The following is a 15,092-nucleotide window of genomic DNA, read 5'->3' as shown; positions in this document are numbered from 1 at the left end:
GATTTCAGACATACACCAGCCAGTCTCAGCTTTAGGTTGATCTGATTACTTGTGGCCTATGCTAAATACACAGCAGGCCATCTGCAAGAAGAATCAAAGGACAAAAGGGTATGATTTACATATGATAAGCCATGCTGGGAGACAGCAAAACTGCAGAAGTAGGATGTGAAGTAAGTAATAATATCTGTACAATCAAAACCCAGAGTCAGTTATCAACAAACAAATTTTGTATAACAGCAGCTGGTCATTGCACTCTTCTTGCTGATGTTAGACTTGGAGATGAATCTTTATTTCATTTTTTAAACTAAATTGGGGATTCTCTTTTTGAGATTAGGGAGCAGAATTGACTTTTTCTGAGAGAGTTTATATAGTTGCCAGCAGAGAGACTTCTCAATAGAAAAGTTTCCACTGACTTCATTAGGCAGCCATCAAATTCCCTGCCTCTGGGCTCAGGGAGCAAGATAAGCTACAGCAGTTACTGAAGAAGAACTTGACAGAGTGAGTCAATGTTGCTGTCACATGCTTGATGTGAAGTTACTGGGTATGATCCCTGTCCCTGGGAGAGCTTCCCACCATGGCCTATAAACTGGGAGCTGCCTGTGGTCTGCCTGTTCAACAGCACCATGGTTGTCAGGACGCTCAGTGCCTAAGTTAACCTTTTTGTGAAGCTCCTGTAAAGATAAACAATCTCTGATCTAAGACCCTTTATGTCTTTTAAAATTAATATACAGGACAGTGAATTGAAGTCTATATCATGTATATATTAATAGCTAACACTGGATAGTTCCTACCATCCCAAAGGATCCCAAAAGAATAAACACTCATCAGGGAACAGCTGCAAATCAAGGAAAGGAAAAAATCAGTCAAATCATAAATCATGGTAAAAATAAGACTGAGGCAAAGGCATTTTGGGACCAAGGACAACACACTGATTTTGTGTTTTTGAAAGAAGCAATATAATTTATTTTACATGTGTGCAACAGAAGACATATCACGTATATTTTAGTCTTGTCCACAAAGTATATAATAGCGATATTCAATATATTTACTTCATGAAAAGGAAGATCTGAGTTGATTCAGAACCTTTGAACAGCAGTCTCTGGGGAGGGTAAAATTTTCAAACCTGAAATTTAGACCATTAAGCCTGCAGGTTTTGCACATTACACATTGTAAAATGCCATTTCTTCCTTGCTCTCCTCCACAATTTTCCTAAGTGTGCACGTTATTAGGGAAACGTAGACAAATGTTGGTTGTGCAAAGCAGACAGACTCCTCAGGTTTTTCATGTTGCTGCTGAGATTAATTCCAGCAGCCCAAGCTACCTACTGAAATTCAGGATTCCCTTCAGGGGCAGCTGGGAGAGCAGGGTGGGCGCTTTTGTACTGCAAGTCACCGTCAACCTGATTTTTCAAGCACCATAGTAAAAGCATCTTGTATAAGGTATATTACAGTAACAAATTATGTGTAAAATGGCGAATGAGCAATGTATTTTTTGTTTAGGCTATGCGTGAACATCTCCATAAATGTCTTTCCTTCTTTGTCCTCAGTATAGCACTTAAAATTTGCATCAGAGGGCATTATGCAAGGTTTGCATTAGGAAGGGTTGGATATTTCTTCCCCGGCTACCATCTGGGTAATCTGTCTGATCCTTCCCCAGATTCTAATTTATCAATGATAGATTATATGAATTTCAAGGCTAGGCAGTAGCAGAGGGAGGTTTAGGGGTGGGAAAAATTTAAACATTATTGCATGCTATACATAGACTGGGTTTTGTAATATCAGAGAGAGAAGCAGAGGAGATTCAGCCAGTTAACCTAATAGCACAGCTGGTAAAACACTAGGGGGTCTGGGTTAAAACCTTAGCTAGGTCATTAGTTTCCATCTTCCCCAAAGCTATTCACATTGTGAAGAGAAGCAGTCAGACAAATAAACAGTGAGGAGACTGTAAGATAGATATTAAAGCATAATAAGAAAATAATTTTAAAGAAAAATAAAACCAGTCCAGCACTTTTTCTTAAACAGAACATTGGTCTTTTTGTGGAAACAAGAAATACTGCAATGATCTTTGCAGGAAATACTAATTTTGCTATGGTGCTGTTTTCCTTTACTGCTTTTTCCCATAAGTAAAGAAACATTCTTTGTTGAATGGATGTGAAGAAATGTGGTGGTTGGACTGTAGGTATTAGCAGATGCCATTGTGAAAATAAGTTGTCCAGATACCAAAGGGAAATCATGTCACTGTTACTCTAGACTAGAGAAGTTCAGATGGTTTCAGTGGTGCTGTGATGGACTTGGAGAAGCTGGCAAGGTTTATGTGGGTTTTTATGTGGGCTGGAAAAAAAGAGCTCAGTGTAGAAACTTGATTACATTTTTTCATGGTTAATGGAGAAACATTAGAAGAACTTCTAATTAGAAGAAGAGCAGCTCATTAGAAGAAGAAGAGTTCTCAGAAGAACTGAGAGAGTGAATGTCTGAGGAAGGAAAGTTTGCCAAAAACTGTATCGTGGATGTGCAAGTATTTGCTCTTTTTTCTCAAAGAACTTTCTCCTAAAAACATTTTGGAACTTTTTTTTTTTTTTTAATAGTATGTGAGTGGAGAAAGAAATAAGAAATGTTAAATACCATTTTTAGTTTTTACAAAATATTATGTCCAAAGATATTGTATGCAGTTGTAATGCAGGTATTTTATTTATTTATTATTTAATTTGTCTGCCTATTAACTGGACAGGAATATTGAGAATTAGTATTTGCATTGTCTAAATGAGATTGACACTGCAAGCTCAGCCACTCATGCTCACCAACCCATCGCTCTGTGGTGTGTATTTCCAAGTTACGTGCTCTGTGTATGTCAAACATAGGTCTAGCTGGACATATGTTAAAAAGGTTGCTTTCTGGAAAATGAAAATAGGATCTGAGGTATCTCAAATGTAAAGAAATCTTGTGTCTGCTTGCTCTTGATATCAGGTTTTTATGCCACATTATTTCACTTGATTTACTTAGTTTATTTTCTGATACATGGGTCAAACCTTCACCGGTTTCTTAATTGCTGTCATTTGTTTAGACCTATATAACATTTTTGTCTGCTTAGATTTTTTTCCAGTGCCTAAATCTCTCTCACTGTGTCCTTTTCGGTGTTTATTTTAAGTAGCACCTTAGGGGTAAGTACCAGGCTATTCTTTGCCAGTGACAGTAAGTAGTTTATGGCCAGGTAGAGCTGGCCCCCATAAGCAATGGTGCAGCAGTATTTTCTTAGCTCCTGCCATCTGTAAGCCACACATCTCCAGGTTTGACCACACCATGTGAAGTGTCTGTTCAAGTACCATCTGCAGACAATCTGGTTGCATATTTAGGGTTCTGGTGTCACAAGCTTACATGAGAATAACCAACTCTTTCAATTACTAAAACACTTAATTAATGTCTGAGTTGTGTTCTGTTGGCTATTTCCTTGCAGTGCTCTGAGGTGCTGACTATGAACATGTTTAGCTTGGCAAAAACCCAGACGTGGTTCACCAGTCCGAAGCCTTTGAGCTGTCCTTGCCATCTGAAACGGGTGGGCTAGGCAGAGTTTCAGTGGGACTGTGGTGTTCCTCAGCATCCTGCCATGCTAGCAGGGTGCCAAATCACACAATAGTGCTTTTCATTTGTTTAGCTTTACCCTGACATGTCTATCTCAGTGTTGTTTATCCACGGATGAGCTAGATTTGGGAGTCACTGCTTTAGATCTGTCGTAGTTCTGTTGTATACTCTGGTGAAAATCCTGAAAGAGTGGATACAACACAAACCGCTGTCTGAGGAAGGAAGGTTTGCCAAAAGCTTGTGTCATGGGTGTGCAAACATTTGCTCTTTTTTCTCAAGGGTACTGACCAGTGCCTTGTTAAAATACCAAGCATTGGAAATTTCTGTTTCTCCCCGTACACAAGTTTTTCCTTTAGAGGTAGTGGAAAATATCTCTCCACATACTTTATTTTTTTTGAGCTGATTCATGAGTACATGATTTTATGTTGTTTTTCCCTAATTAGTTGATCATCAGTGTATGGATCCAATCTCTTTCTACTTTTCTTATTCCATGATTTTCAGACTAATAAGCCTGTCTAGCTAGTAATAGCCCTTGCTTCTCTGCCCTTGAACAAAGGGAGCTTCCTTGTTCCTTCCTTAGAAAGGTTCCTGAGTTGTTTTGGTTGCAAGCTCTGTCACTAAGCATGCCCCTCTAGGAAGAGCTGCAGCCCAGTGTACTTTTTTCTTAGGAAAGTTCATTTTTACAGTATACTGTTGCACATTGTACCTTTCCTCATTTCTTATTTATCAGATGCATAGGTTAATGATGATCTGCTATCACTGTAAACTCCAAGGTTTATTTAGCTTATAATGAGTAAGTGTTGCACATGTTTTCAGGTTTAATTCATTCATGAAAATGGATGGACTACTCCTGGCTAAATCAAAAGACTTCTCATTGACCATGGTTAAAGTTGTGCCAGTAGACAGTTGCTGTCCATCAACTGATATGCAATAACCTGTTCCTTTGCAGTCACTTCCTTTTTGTTTGAGCTTTTACTTTTCTTTATTCCAGATTCAAGCAAAGATTTTAAAATATCAAAAGGTTTTTCCATATTCAAGCAAAGATTTTAAAATATCACAAGAATCCATCTGATGTTTTACAGCAGCACCCAGCACGCTGAGTGGATGTTTTTCACGGGTAGTGCTAGGTGATAGTATTCAAGAAACAGATGGTTTTGGGTTGGTCAATGTACAGATGTAAGTTAGACAACCTTAGTGCACAATTTCATGAAGCTTTAGTCATTTACTGTTGTATATCTGTTTTGTGTATACATATGCCTGAGGGAAGGAAAAGGTTTTAAATTATTTTAAAAAGTCTTATAGGTGGTATTAGCTAAATTATGTGTATTACCAGGTGTTAGTGCTCTTTAGAACAATAGAGGCTTAATTTTTGTCTTTTCCTTCATCAAAGAAGCAGAAACACTTTTGTCACAAGCATTGCTTGGTTTATTTTTTCTCTGTATTTTGCTAAAAAAAGGAAGAAAAATAAAATGCTACCTGACCATTTTTTAACACTCTATGTATGTTGAATTTGAACATGCAAACATATTTTATTATTGTTACAGTGTGATAACTGTTAATAGTATGCTACTCTTCCACTGAGAACAATAACAACAAAAAAAAAAAAAAAAAAACCAGCAAAGATGACTCTGCAATGTTAAAATGGTTTTTAATACAGTCATCCTTCACGTATGTAAATGTAGTATAAAAGCTAACTCAAAAGGAAGAGAATGCTTCTGGCAGGGTCACTTTATTCAGCTACTTCTGAAACAGCTTAGTTTGCCAAAACCCACTCAAGTGTTTTTTCAATAAGTAATCTTTTGTTGTGATGGCAAATAAAGCATCACCTCTACCTCTTTTTATCATTAATATTAAGGGAAGGGAGTAGATTTGTTCACTGATGAGTGTGTTGCCACTGCAATTTTAAAGGCTTAATTGACAGCTATTTCCTAGCAGTTTAAAGACAAAACAACCCACCTTGTTGTCACAGGGGTTGACATGTCAGATGCAGTCTGGCTGTTGAATCACTTCACTACCATTACTCTAGTGCACCTCTAATGTAATCCTACTTCCATTCTTTACAGAAGAAAACTTTATCTTAAATCTAATTTTCTGGAAAGAAAATTTATTTCTTTTTGTATCGGCTATAAAATGAAGTTGAACACTAGGGAAAATGTGTGTAAATAAGGAAAAATGAATGTATGCCAGCTGCTCCCTTTCATTTCTGATAAGATTTTTAGAATTGATGGGTTTTTTTTTATGATGCATGAATGTTAATGTATTGACCAGGAACCGTTTTCTCTGTAAGACATCCGAGCTTTCTGCAAATACTTAAAACACTTCAAACTCATACACTGATCTCTGGATGTTGACTGGGCTCTCAAGGAGGTTGATGAGGATAAGAACTGTTCTTTGCTACTCCACATCTCATCCATAGCTGAAAGGACTCCTCTGCCCCCTGGAAGGAAATCTGAGCATGCCCTGTTTTAACATCATGCTTCAGTGTACCATACAGACAGTAGCAGAATATAGTATAGCATAGATATTCTTCCTGAATTTCAGGATTCCTTTTCCTTAATTCTTTATCTTAATATCTTCCTTCAAGAGAAAACAGTAAAGCCTGCCTTGATTTGAGAGGAATCCTACACCCTCTGAGATTATGAAACTCATGCCTCACATCAAAAGCAGTTTAATAGTGTTCCTTTTTTGTTGTGTTAATCAACATCTTTATTAAACTAAGGCTAGAGCATGAGTTTGAGTAGTTTCACACAGTTATCTCTGCTCTTGAGTTTCTGGCATGCCCGTGGCTTGGTTTTGGCCAATGTTCCCTGAGCCACAGCCCAGAGCATGGATAAGGCAGGACAAGGAACTGTGCCCAGAAGTCATACAGATAAGATTACCAGGACTGAGTGGGAAGGTTTATCTGGATGGACACAAGTGTCCCACTCTCTTCCTGGCATGTTTTATTTATGACTGTATACATAGCTATACATCCATTCCACAGCATCCAAAATGAATGAGGAGGAGTTTACTGAAGAAGAAGTCATTTGAGTAGAAACACTTACTTTTTGTTTATTAGTCTGGTCCCTTTAGAAGCCTTTTTGACAACAGCAGGGCTGGTTAAAACTGATAATGTCCATGTTTTTCATTAGACATTAGTCCATGTTCTCCATTAATTTCAACAACCAGCAGGCCCTCTGCATCACTACTAGAAATTACTACACTAGTAGCTGTTCAGTATATCACCCTTCCTTGTGCTGTTAAGAAAAGTACTGCTTGCAATAATAACGGGGCTGAAAAACCTTAATCACTAGAGCAATGTTTGGAAAGTTACCTCATATGGATTAAAAGCTGAACAGAAAAAAACCTCACTTCTATTCTAGACACAGGAGTAACTTTACTGTCTTTATAACAAAAATCTTAGTGTGACCAGTACAAATTTTTTCATTCAAATGGATCCCACGAGAGTGATATATATGGTGTGTGTCAGGAGCATGGGCTTTAATTTTGTACAGACATGATTGTATTAGGTTTCTAAATTACTTACAGCACTGTTAGCAGAAGACATAGGCCTTCTAATAAGAGCTGTGCCCAGACTGGAACTGTTTTAAAAATCAAGGGGTCTGTTTCAAAATAAAGCTAAATGGAGAAGGTCATGCAAGTTTTCCTTTGCAGAAGAATGGAGTTTTCCAACCAATACAGACCAGTTTCCAAGCTGCCATTTTACACTCAGTTTTTTGCTGTGTCATGTGTCAATGTCCGCTCTGCCTCCAGAGCAAGTGCCAGACTCTGACTTTGCAGTTCAGGTGTGATCAAGTTCCTTGTCTTGGGGCTTGCACAAAGATCAGGAAAAATTGATGCATATTCTGCCAAGTTGCAGTTGGAGTTTTAGCACAATATAGATTGAGCTGTTCACAGCACGAAAGAACTGTGCCCAAGGGGTACAAAGTCATCTCATCTCCTGGTTTTTCTCCTTACAACCTGCACCTCAGTGTTTTCAGTTATGAGTCTGATCGCGTGTCTGGATATGGCTCAGAAAAAATTACCTCTCCATTAATCAGGCATTGAGTGTCCTGGGGCAGGGAGAGGGTGATGTTTGGTGCTATCCAGTGGGAGGACACCCCGGCCCTGTGGGAGAGTCATCCTTTTGTGCCGCACCCCGGGGCTCCCTCCTCACCCGGCACAGTAGCAGCACAGCCAGAGCTGGGCTGTGGTATGTGCAGGTTTTGCCTCGCAGGGAAACGGAAAGATGAAATTTAATATGCGAGCAGAAAGGAAAGAAAGCGGATTTTCCTCCAGAAATAAAAAAAACAACTAAATTTTGCCAGCACATCCTCCTCAACATTCAAAGCAGCACTAAAACCTTTCAGGGTATAAAACACCAGAAAACCAGCATCCCTACATAGACATTTCACGGGCAGGATTGCAGGATTTTTCCCAGTTCAAAAAAACTTTAAAACCCCACCTCAAAACCCTCTTCTTCCTTCATTTAATAGGCTTAGTTCTGTTCCTTCATGTGCAGCTTCTGAATTTGATACTGTTTCACTAGGTGTCATGCTGTCGCTTTTGAACCTTAAATTAAATTTGGATTCATTAATACATTTACAAAAGGGAAAAAGAAGAGAATGCAATGGAATGTGCAGGGGAAAGACTAGAAGAAGGACCTAGAGAACAAATACATAACAAAACAACTGTTATTTCTGGCTGGTATGACTAGTGTTCACACAGAGGTAAATTTTAGCTCTGGTGAGTTTGTTGGCAGTAGAGGAGTATTTACAGTGGGTTTCTATATGCTGAAGTGAGGCATTTTGTTAGTGACGTATAATTTTGAAGATGTGATACTCCCACCATAAGTCATCAGGCAAATTCCCTAGTACTGCTAATTAACTAATGCATATAATTGTCTTTATTTTTTTTTTCACTGAAAGTTGTTTTAATTTTAAAATTGACAACCACTTCTAAATAAGCAGGACTGCCCCATCTTCATTTACAAGTAAAGGCTTTCAAACCTTACGTGCAGGTTTTGGTGGTTGAAACATCATTGCTGACTTGGAGATCTGTATGGTTTTCTTTGTATGAACAACAGCATTTTTCTGGGTATTCTTAGTGTGAAATAACTAAAGAGGGTTGGATTATTTTAATGCCAAAGATATTTTAGAAATAAAGAACAGTTACCTGAATATTAATTTTTGCTTTGTTGCTTTTCTCCCTATAGGTTTTATGGCAGGCATACAGAGGAACCCCCAAATGTCACAGTATGGACCTCAACAAACTGGACCTTCCATGTCACCACACCCCTCACCTGGAGGTCAAGTGCATCCTGGAATTGGTAGCTTTCAGCAGAGTAATTCAAGTGGTACTTATGGGCCTCAGATGAGCCAGTATGGACCACAAGGTAAAATACATGCTGGTGATAGATACAATAATTTATATATATTTTTTACAATATATGTATGTATCGTGTATGTGAGTATGTATGTTAAAAACAACAGAAATGCACGCACAACACTCTGCATAAAAAAAAATCCTAAACAAATAAAGCTGTATCCAAAGGTGGAGCTGCACCTTGTGGAAGAAGCTGTTTCTGTTATTAGCACCTTTTTCTGTGTAAAAATAGTGACCTTCAATTAGGCAAGGAAATTAAGAATCTGTGGCATTGCTGGGTCTATTGTTTAGAAGCCCAAGCATGTCATCTCTGTGATGAGGCTGCATTTGAGCAAGCATGGAATAAGGGTCACAACACCGCTCCCAAAATAGGACTCCTTTTCTTGGATAAAATCCCAAGGCCAGCCTGAAATTGCATGGTGACTTTGAGGGTAAAGTCTTCTAACAAGCATAATAATACAGTGGCTTCTGTGGAAATAGAATATTGAGCTCTAATGCTTATGGTTTGTGAATCTTAACTAACTCTTCAGACTGAGAGAGACAGTTCCTTTTATTTTGCTTGTTTGGCAGAATTGGTGGGGGAGTGAACCAAAATAGAATACACAGTTTCTGCCCCTGGACAGCCTTGAACTTGTCTACTGTTTTGCCTTTAATAGATAACCTTTATAACGTATGAGTCTGTTTAGGGGTTTAATGAAGTTGAAGTCAAGCCATGGAATATATAAGGGTCAGTATTTTCTTTAGAGGAACATAAAGAAGCCTTTCTATTTCAGCACTTCTACTGTTGCTTTCTACTTAAAAGCCTCAGAAAGGACTTGAGGCAGCAGTGGGAATTTCTGTAGGGATCAGTGACTCTCCCATGCTAGCAAGGATGGTTATTTTAGTCTCCCGAGTTTCTGAGAACTAGTTCTGATGTTTGTTTGCAAGGAGCCTTGCTCTCCTGTGCAATGCTCCTTTCTGTTTCATCTCTGGGCAGCGTTTGGTTTAGTGTTTTGAGCACAGGGCTACTAGCCAAGATTTCCCAGTTTCTTATTTTGGCTCTGCCTTTTACATCATCTTTCAGCATAGGGAAGGAGATTAATTTCTCTGCTTTGCTTTCCTTAACTATAAAATGGGACTAGTAATGCCTTATAGCCATGTGTGAAGATTAATTACCTAACTCCAGTTGACTGGTGCTTTCCTTTTATTTGGAAAGCATTTTGTGGCCATAAAATGCTGTCCAAGTGCTTATTTTTATCTGCACAGTGAGCAACTAGCTTAACTGGTAAAAAATCCAGTGGATTTATGATGTGCTATCCTGACTTCCAGCTGTACTGCTGCTGCTGAGATTCCAAACCATGGGAATAGTGGTGTCAAGTGCAGTAAAACATTAGCTATCCACACTGATTGAATGGAAAGGTTTTTGTACTAAATCAATGCATTTAAGTAACACGCCAAATGCTACTTTCTTTTTTTGCTTGAGTTCAGCAGTTCTTTTCCTCCCTCTGCAGATGAAAGTGCCTATGTAATGATTTTATGGGTCATGGTCAAGAAGAAACTCCTATTAAAAAGTGAACTTGAGGGACAGGAAGAAAATGAGCATCATTGTCATTAACAGACCATTTCAGAAGGGTTTGGTGAATAGTGTGATGGATGAAAACCATGTTCTTCTGCCAGTGCTTGGGAAGTACCAATGATTCTGTGCACTGGTCATCATAAAATAAGGGCCTTGCAGACTGTCAGCTCTATAGGTAACAATTAGACCAGAAGAATAGTACATTTTCACCAGGTTGATCTAACCACCAGGAATGAAGATAGTGATATTTCCAAGTTATGTGTTTACCTGGACTTCAGGTTTTAAAAGCATTTTTTCATTTTAAATGAAAGTAATTCATAATTGCAATTCTTAACATACCCTATTATACAGCATAATCATATGCCAGCAATGATGAATATATAATAATGTTATCCCGTTTGCCTTTTTCTGCCAAAATAGCAAATATATTGAAAATTACGTGGGTTGAAACCAAGTTCTTAAATTATTAAACTAAAGTAATGCTCACGGATTTGATTTGCTTTCCATGTTTTGTTCACATAGGCCTTCTTCCAGAATATTGTTAAGCTTAGGCTGGGTTTGTCAGGACTACTTGTATTTTCATATATGCATCAAAGCATTCTGGACACTAAGCTTTTGATCCAGCTTTGAATACTGGATTTCACTGTGTGCTGTCCTGAAAACAATTGCTCAAGGCTAGTATCCTCTGTGCAGTTGAATTGCTCACCATAATAAAGACTACACCATTAAGTTTGGACTGGAAGTATTAGCCCTCAGTTCATGAGAGCAGAATGATCCATTTCATGCCTATGGTTGATTTATTTGATTTTCATGTGTTTACATGACACTTAGAACTATAATAAGAGCAGAATATATTTTTCCCAGGAAGCAGTTCTGTACTGGGTCCTAGTCCAATTTTGTGAAACCATTTCCTACAAAAATAATAAATGGCTTTGGCTCCACACTTCTGTGTGTCTGCGATACAACACAGGAGCATACAGTACAGAAGATTAATTTTAATTTTTTATTAAATCCCAACATTTTCCTGTCCCCAAGAATTAAATTAATTAAAAAAAAAAAAAAAAGCAGAGGATAGAAGTTGTTACTGAAAGAATCTCTTCAGTTTGTATTTGGGCAACATCTAGCTCAGGGGCTAATGAAGCTCTGGTCTATGACCTGAGCATCAGACTGCTGCCACAGCAAAATGTCCCTTAAATGCACTCTGGAGAGCAGTCAGATGCCATAGTGGGTTGGATCTTTTAAGACTGGGGCAGAGAAAAGCTTCCTGTGAATCAGTAAAATGCCTCAGAAATGCATCCTGTCTTCCTAACCTTTCCTACTCAATTCAGCAGTAAAGCTGTTCTGTTGGGGTATGACAAAGAGGGAAATCGGGACTGAATTTGTTTGAACTGCAACCCCAGAGCTTCACTGTAAGTTAAACCCCCTTTTGCTTGTGATAAAGTAGTATGAATTGAGTATTTGTGCTTTTAATGTTGGATTAATTTCACAAAGGCACTTTGCTGTCTAGTTCCCACTGATTTTAATCCTAAATTTTAATTAAAATGGTAGCATCTTAAGAATGAGATGCCCTGTGTATCCTGAGAGTGTGTACCTCTGAATCCAGACCCATGTATGCAAGAGTCTGTGGAGCTAAGACTTAAATATCAACTATATCTTACTGAAGTCCCCTAGGTAAAATAGCTTAGAGGAATTCAGAACAACACATTTAAATTGTCTGTAGAAGAATAGCTTGATGGTTAAGTGCACATGTAAAAAATTCTAGAACTATTCCAAGATGCTCTTTTTAATATGGTGAATCTGATCTATGTCTCTAAAGCAGAGAGCAAAGCTAACAGCTAGTTCTCAAATCTCCCTCTTTTTAGTTTGCTTAGAAATGGCAAGATCTCAGAGCACTTTGTTCAGCAAACCTGAACAAAGTGGACCCGAGTTTCAGCAATAAGTATGAACATCTGTCTTTGGCAGGTTGTTAGTCAGCTTTTTTATACTTTTATCTTCATTACACTTTTTTTTTTCCTCTTGATTCCTGTTACAGCATTGTTTTTTCTCATGCATTAGAGACGTTGTCTCTCTTGGTACAATTCTACTCTGCCAAGGGGGAGTTGGAATCAAAAATCCCTCAGATATGGAGGGGAGGAGTTGTTCAGTAGTACTGTGCAGCCGCTGTTGCCAGGCTTGTACCCACTTGAAAAGTGTGGGCTCTTGAACTTGGCTGCCTGACACGTCCAGCTGATGTGGGCTGGCCTAGCATCTGCTGCATTCATTGTGTTTAATGCTGCATCCATCTGTTTTCTGTCAAAGCCACTGCCAACAAATTACTAATCTATTAGAGAAACATGGAAATAAGATTACACTCTTCATTCCTGGCAATTCCTCTTGTATTTTGTTTGGCTTTTATTTTGCCTTTTTTTTTTTTTTTTTTTTTTTCTTCTTTTTTTGTTGTTGTTGTTGTTGTCTGGGAAAGGTATAAGAATAGCTAGTACTTGAGGTATTAAGGAAATGCTTAGGGAAAGAAAAAGATGGAAAGAAACACTGAAACTTGTTTTCCTTACTAAAAAGATATAACTTCCCTGTGCATCTTGTATCCCTGAAGATGAATGATTAGGAGCTATTTTAACTGAGCCACATATTTTTATGGAGAAGATTCCACTGTTTTTTCTTTGTTGTGTGTATGCTGGAAAAGCCAAAGCACATAAGATTGCATTTTTTGTCCCAATTCAAAATAGCATCAAAACAGCAGCAGTGTTATATAGCATTGGTGTTTGCTCCTCCACACATGCTGCTGAATGTACTTTGTAGACCCTAAATGACAAAACAAATTGCCTTTATGTAAATTGTACTGACAGTAGCTCCCAGTGATTGTGGATATCAGGTCTGCTAGTCTAGGGAGAGAATTTGCTTCACTTTGGGAAGCGGTGTTACTAATGGCATGTACATAAGATGTGCTAACTGCTGTGCATAATCTTTGAGTGCACATATACACCATCTTGCTGTATTACATTTTTTTTGGTATAAAGCAACTGGAAACCCGGAGCAACATCCAAGTTGTGTGCTGTTGCCTGTAACACATAGCAGAGCAGTGTGAAACTAGTCAACCCTTCAGTCTGTAGTCACTTTTGCTGGATCAGATGCATGGCTTGAGCTGGTCTCAGCAGCTAAAACTCTGGCTGGGGGCGATGGCTCACTGAACAGAGAATAGTCAGCTGCCAGCAGCCAAGCCTAGAAGAGGAGAAGTGACAGGGCAGTCTTAAGACAGCATAAAGCTGAATCTGGAGCCTTTCATATCTGCTGAACCACATACTGGGGATCCTTCTGTGAGGACCCCCAGGCAGAAACTTGGATTTTAAAGCAGAAGAGGATGGTTGCTTCATTTCCTTGGGAAGCGTAGGTCTCATACGTTTTCACTAAGGAGATCTTGTAGTAGAGTGAGTCAGTTACAGACTGAAGAGAAGATTAGCAAAAGCACAGCAGCAGGAGCATATGAATTAATTATGTGTGCATTCAAATGATGGATGAATATGTTTATTTTAAATACAAATGGGAGTTGGATGCCACCAACTCCTCTGCCTGGTAGCTGAGGCCTGAGGAGAGCATGGCTGATCTGCACAATCACAGGAAGAGTCCAAGGACTTCTGCCTTTGAATAAGCGTGGGAATATCCGAGAGTAGTCAGGAAACTCTGCTTTGTGGCATCCCACAGGGAGGGAATGGGTCATGTTTCCACTAATCTGGATGAGATGGAAATGAAGACAAGTCAAAACTGATGACTGAAGTAGTGCAATGTGATATGTTTCCTAAAATAGTTTTCTATCATATCTTTAGCTTTCTTTTTTTTTTTTTTTTCCTCTTTCTCATGCTGCTTGGGTTTGTTTCTGTAACACTGCATGCTGTATACTTGATTTTTCTTGAGATTTCAACGTGACAGGAAAATCAGCACTCAAATGAGTTAAGCTGCTGCAAGCGGAGCACTTTAGTGACAACACAGATTGGATTCAGCCAGGTTTTCATGCTGTCCTTCATAAGGCACCTGCTTATATGAGCATCTTTGTACTGTTGCTTACTTGTGTAAGACTAGTTTTCTCAGAGGAGTTGCACTGTAAGCTACCACCCCTTATGCTGACATAACCAAACTGAACTTACTAGAAAAGCAGGATGGGGCAGGAAAGAGCAGGAATCTTTCTCGGACCTGAGCAGTCATTCTCACCAGTCCACACCAAATCATCTCTGTCTTAAATGGGCAGAACAGTTAGGAGCAAGAAGCCTGTTGCTGAAACTGCATAAAGACAAAGGAATGAGAACATGAAATTGCAAAAATGAAATTCTCCCTTGAACTTATGTAATGGGCTTCTTACATACCACACATGCTGTGCTGTTAACTCTCTGGAGGCTGTACTTTTCTTTATTTCTTGTTGCCTTGTAACATACATTAGACAGAAAATGTTTGAGGGTATGTGAAAATCAGGTTCACAGGATAATTCAGGTTGGAGGGGTGCTCAAGAGCTGTTCTGGGCTGACCTTGTATTCAAATCAGGGTCAGATAAAGGATCAGACCAGGTTACTCTTGGCTGTATCCAACTGGGTTTTGAAAACCTCCGTGCAGGG

The 15,092-nt window shown here is 38.8% G+C and overlaps 1 protein-coding gene across 3 annotated transcripts in view; it reads left to right on the top strand.

Annotated features, from left to right (window-relative positions):
- Positions 1-15,092, top strand: part of ARID1B (AT-rich interaction domain 1B) — a 326,328-nt gene that overhangs the window by 251,074 nt on the left and 60,162 nt on the right. For all 3 annotated transcript variants that reach the window (XM_053937249.1, XM_053937248.1, XM_053937250.1), the window contains exon 7: positions 8,770-8,949. In XM_053937249.1, coding sequence (XP_053793224.1) covers positions 8,770-8,949 — 180 coding nt within the window. The remainder of the gene's footprint in view (positions 1-8,769; positions 8,950-15,092) is intronic.

Source organism: Vidua chalybeata, chromosome 3, assembly GCF_026979565.1.
Source record: "Vidua chalybeata isolate OUT-0048 chromosome 3, bVidCha1 merged haplotype, whole genome shotgun sequence".
NCBI lineage: Eukaryota > Metazoa > Chordata > Aves > Passeriformes > Viduidae > Vidua > Vidua chalybeata.
The sequence above is the reverse complement of the archived record's forward strand: the minus strand, read 5'-3'. Positions and strand labels throughout refer to the sequence as shown.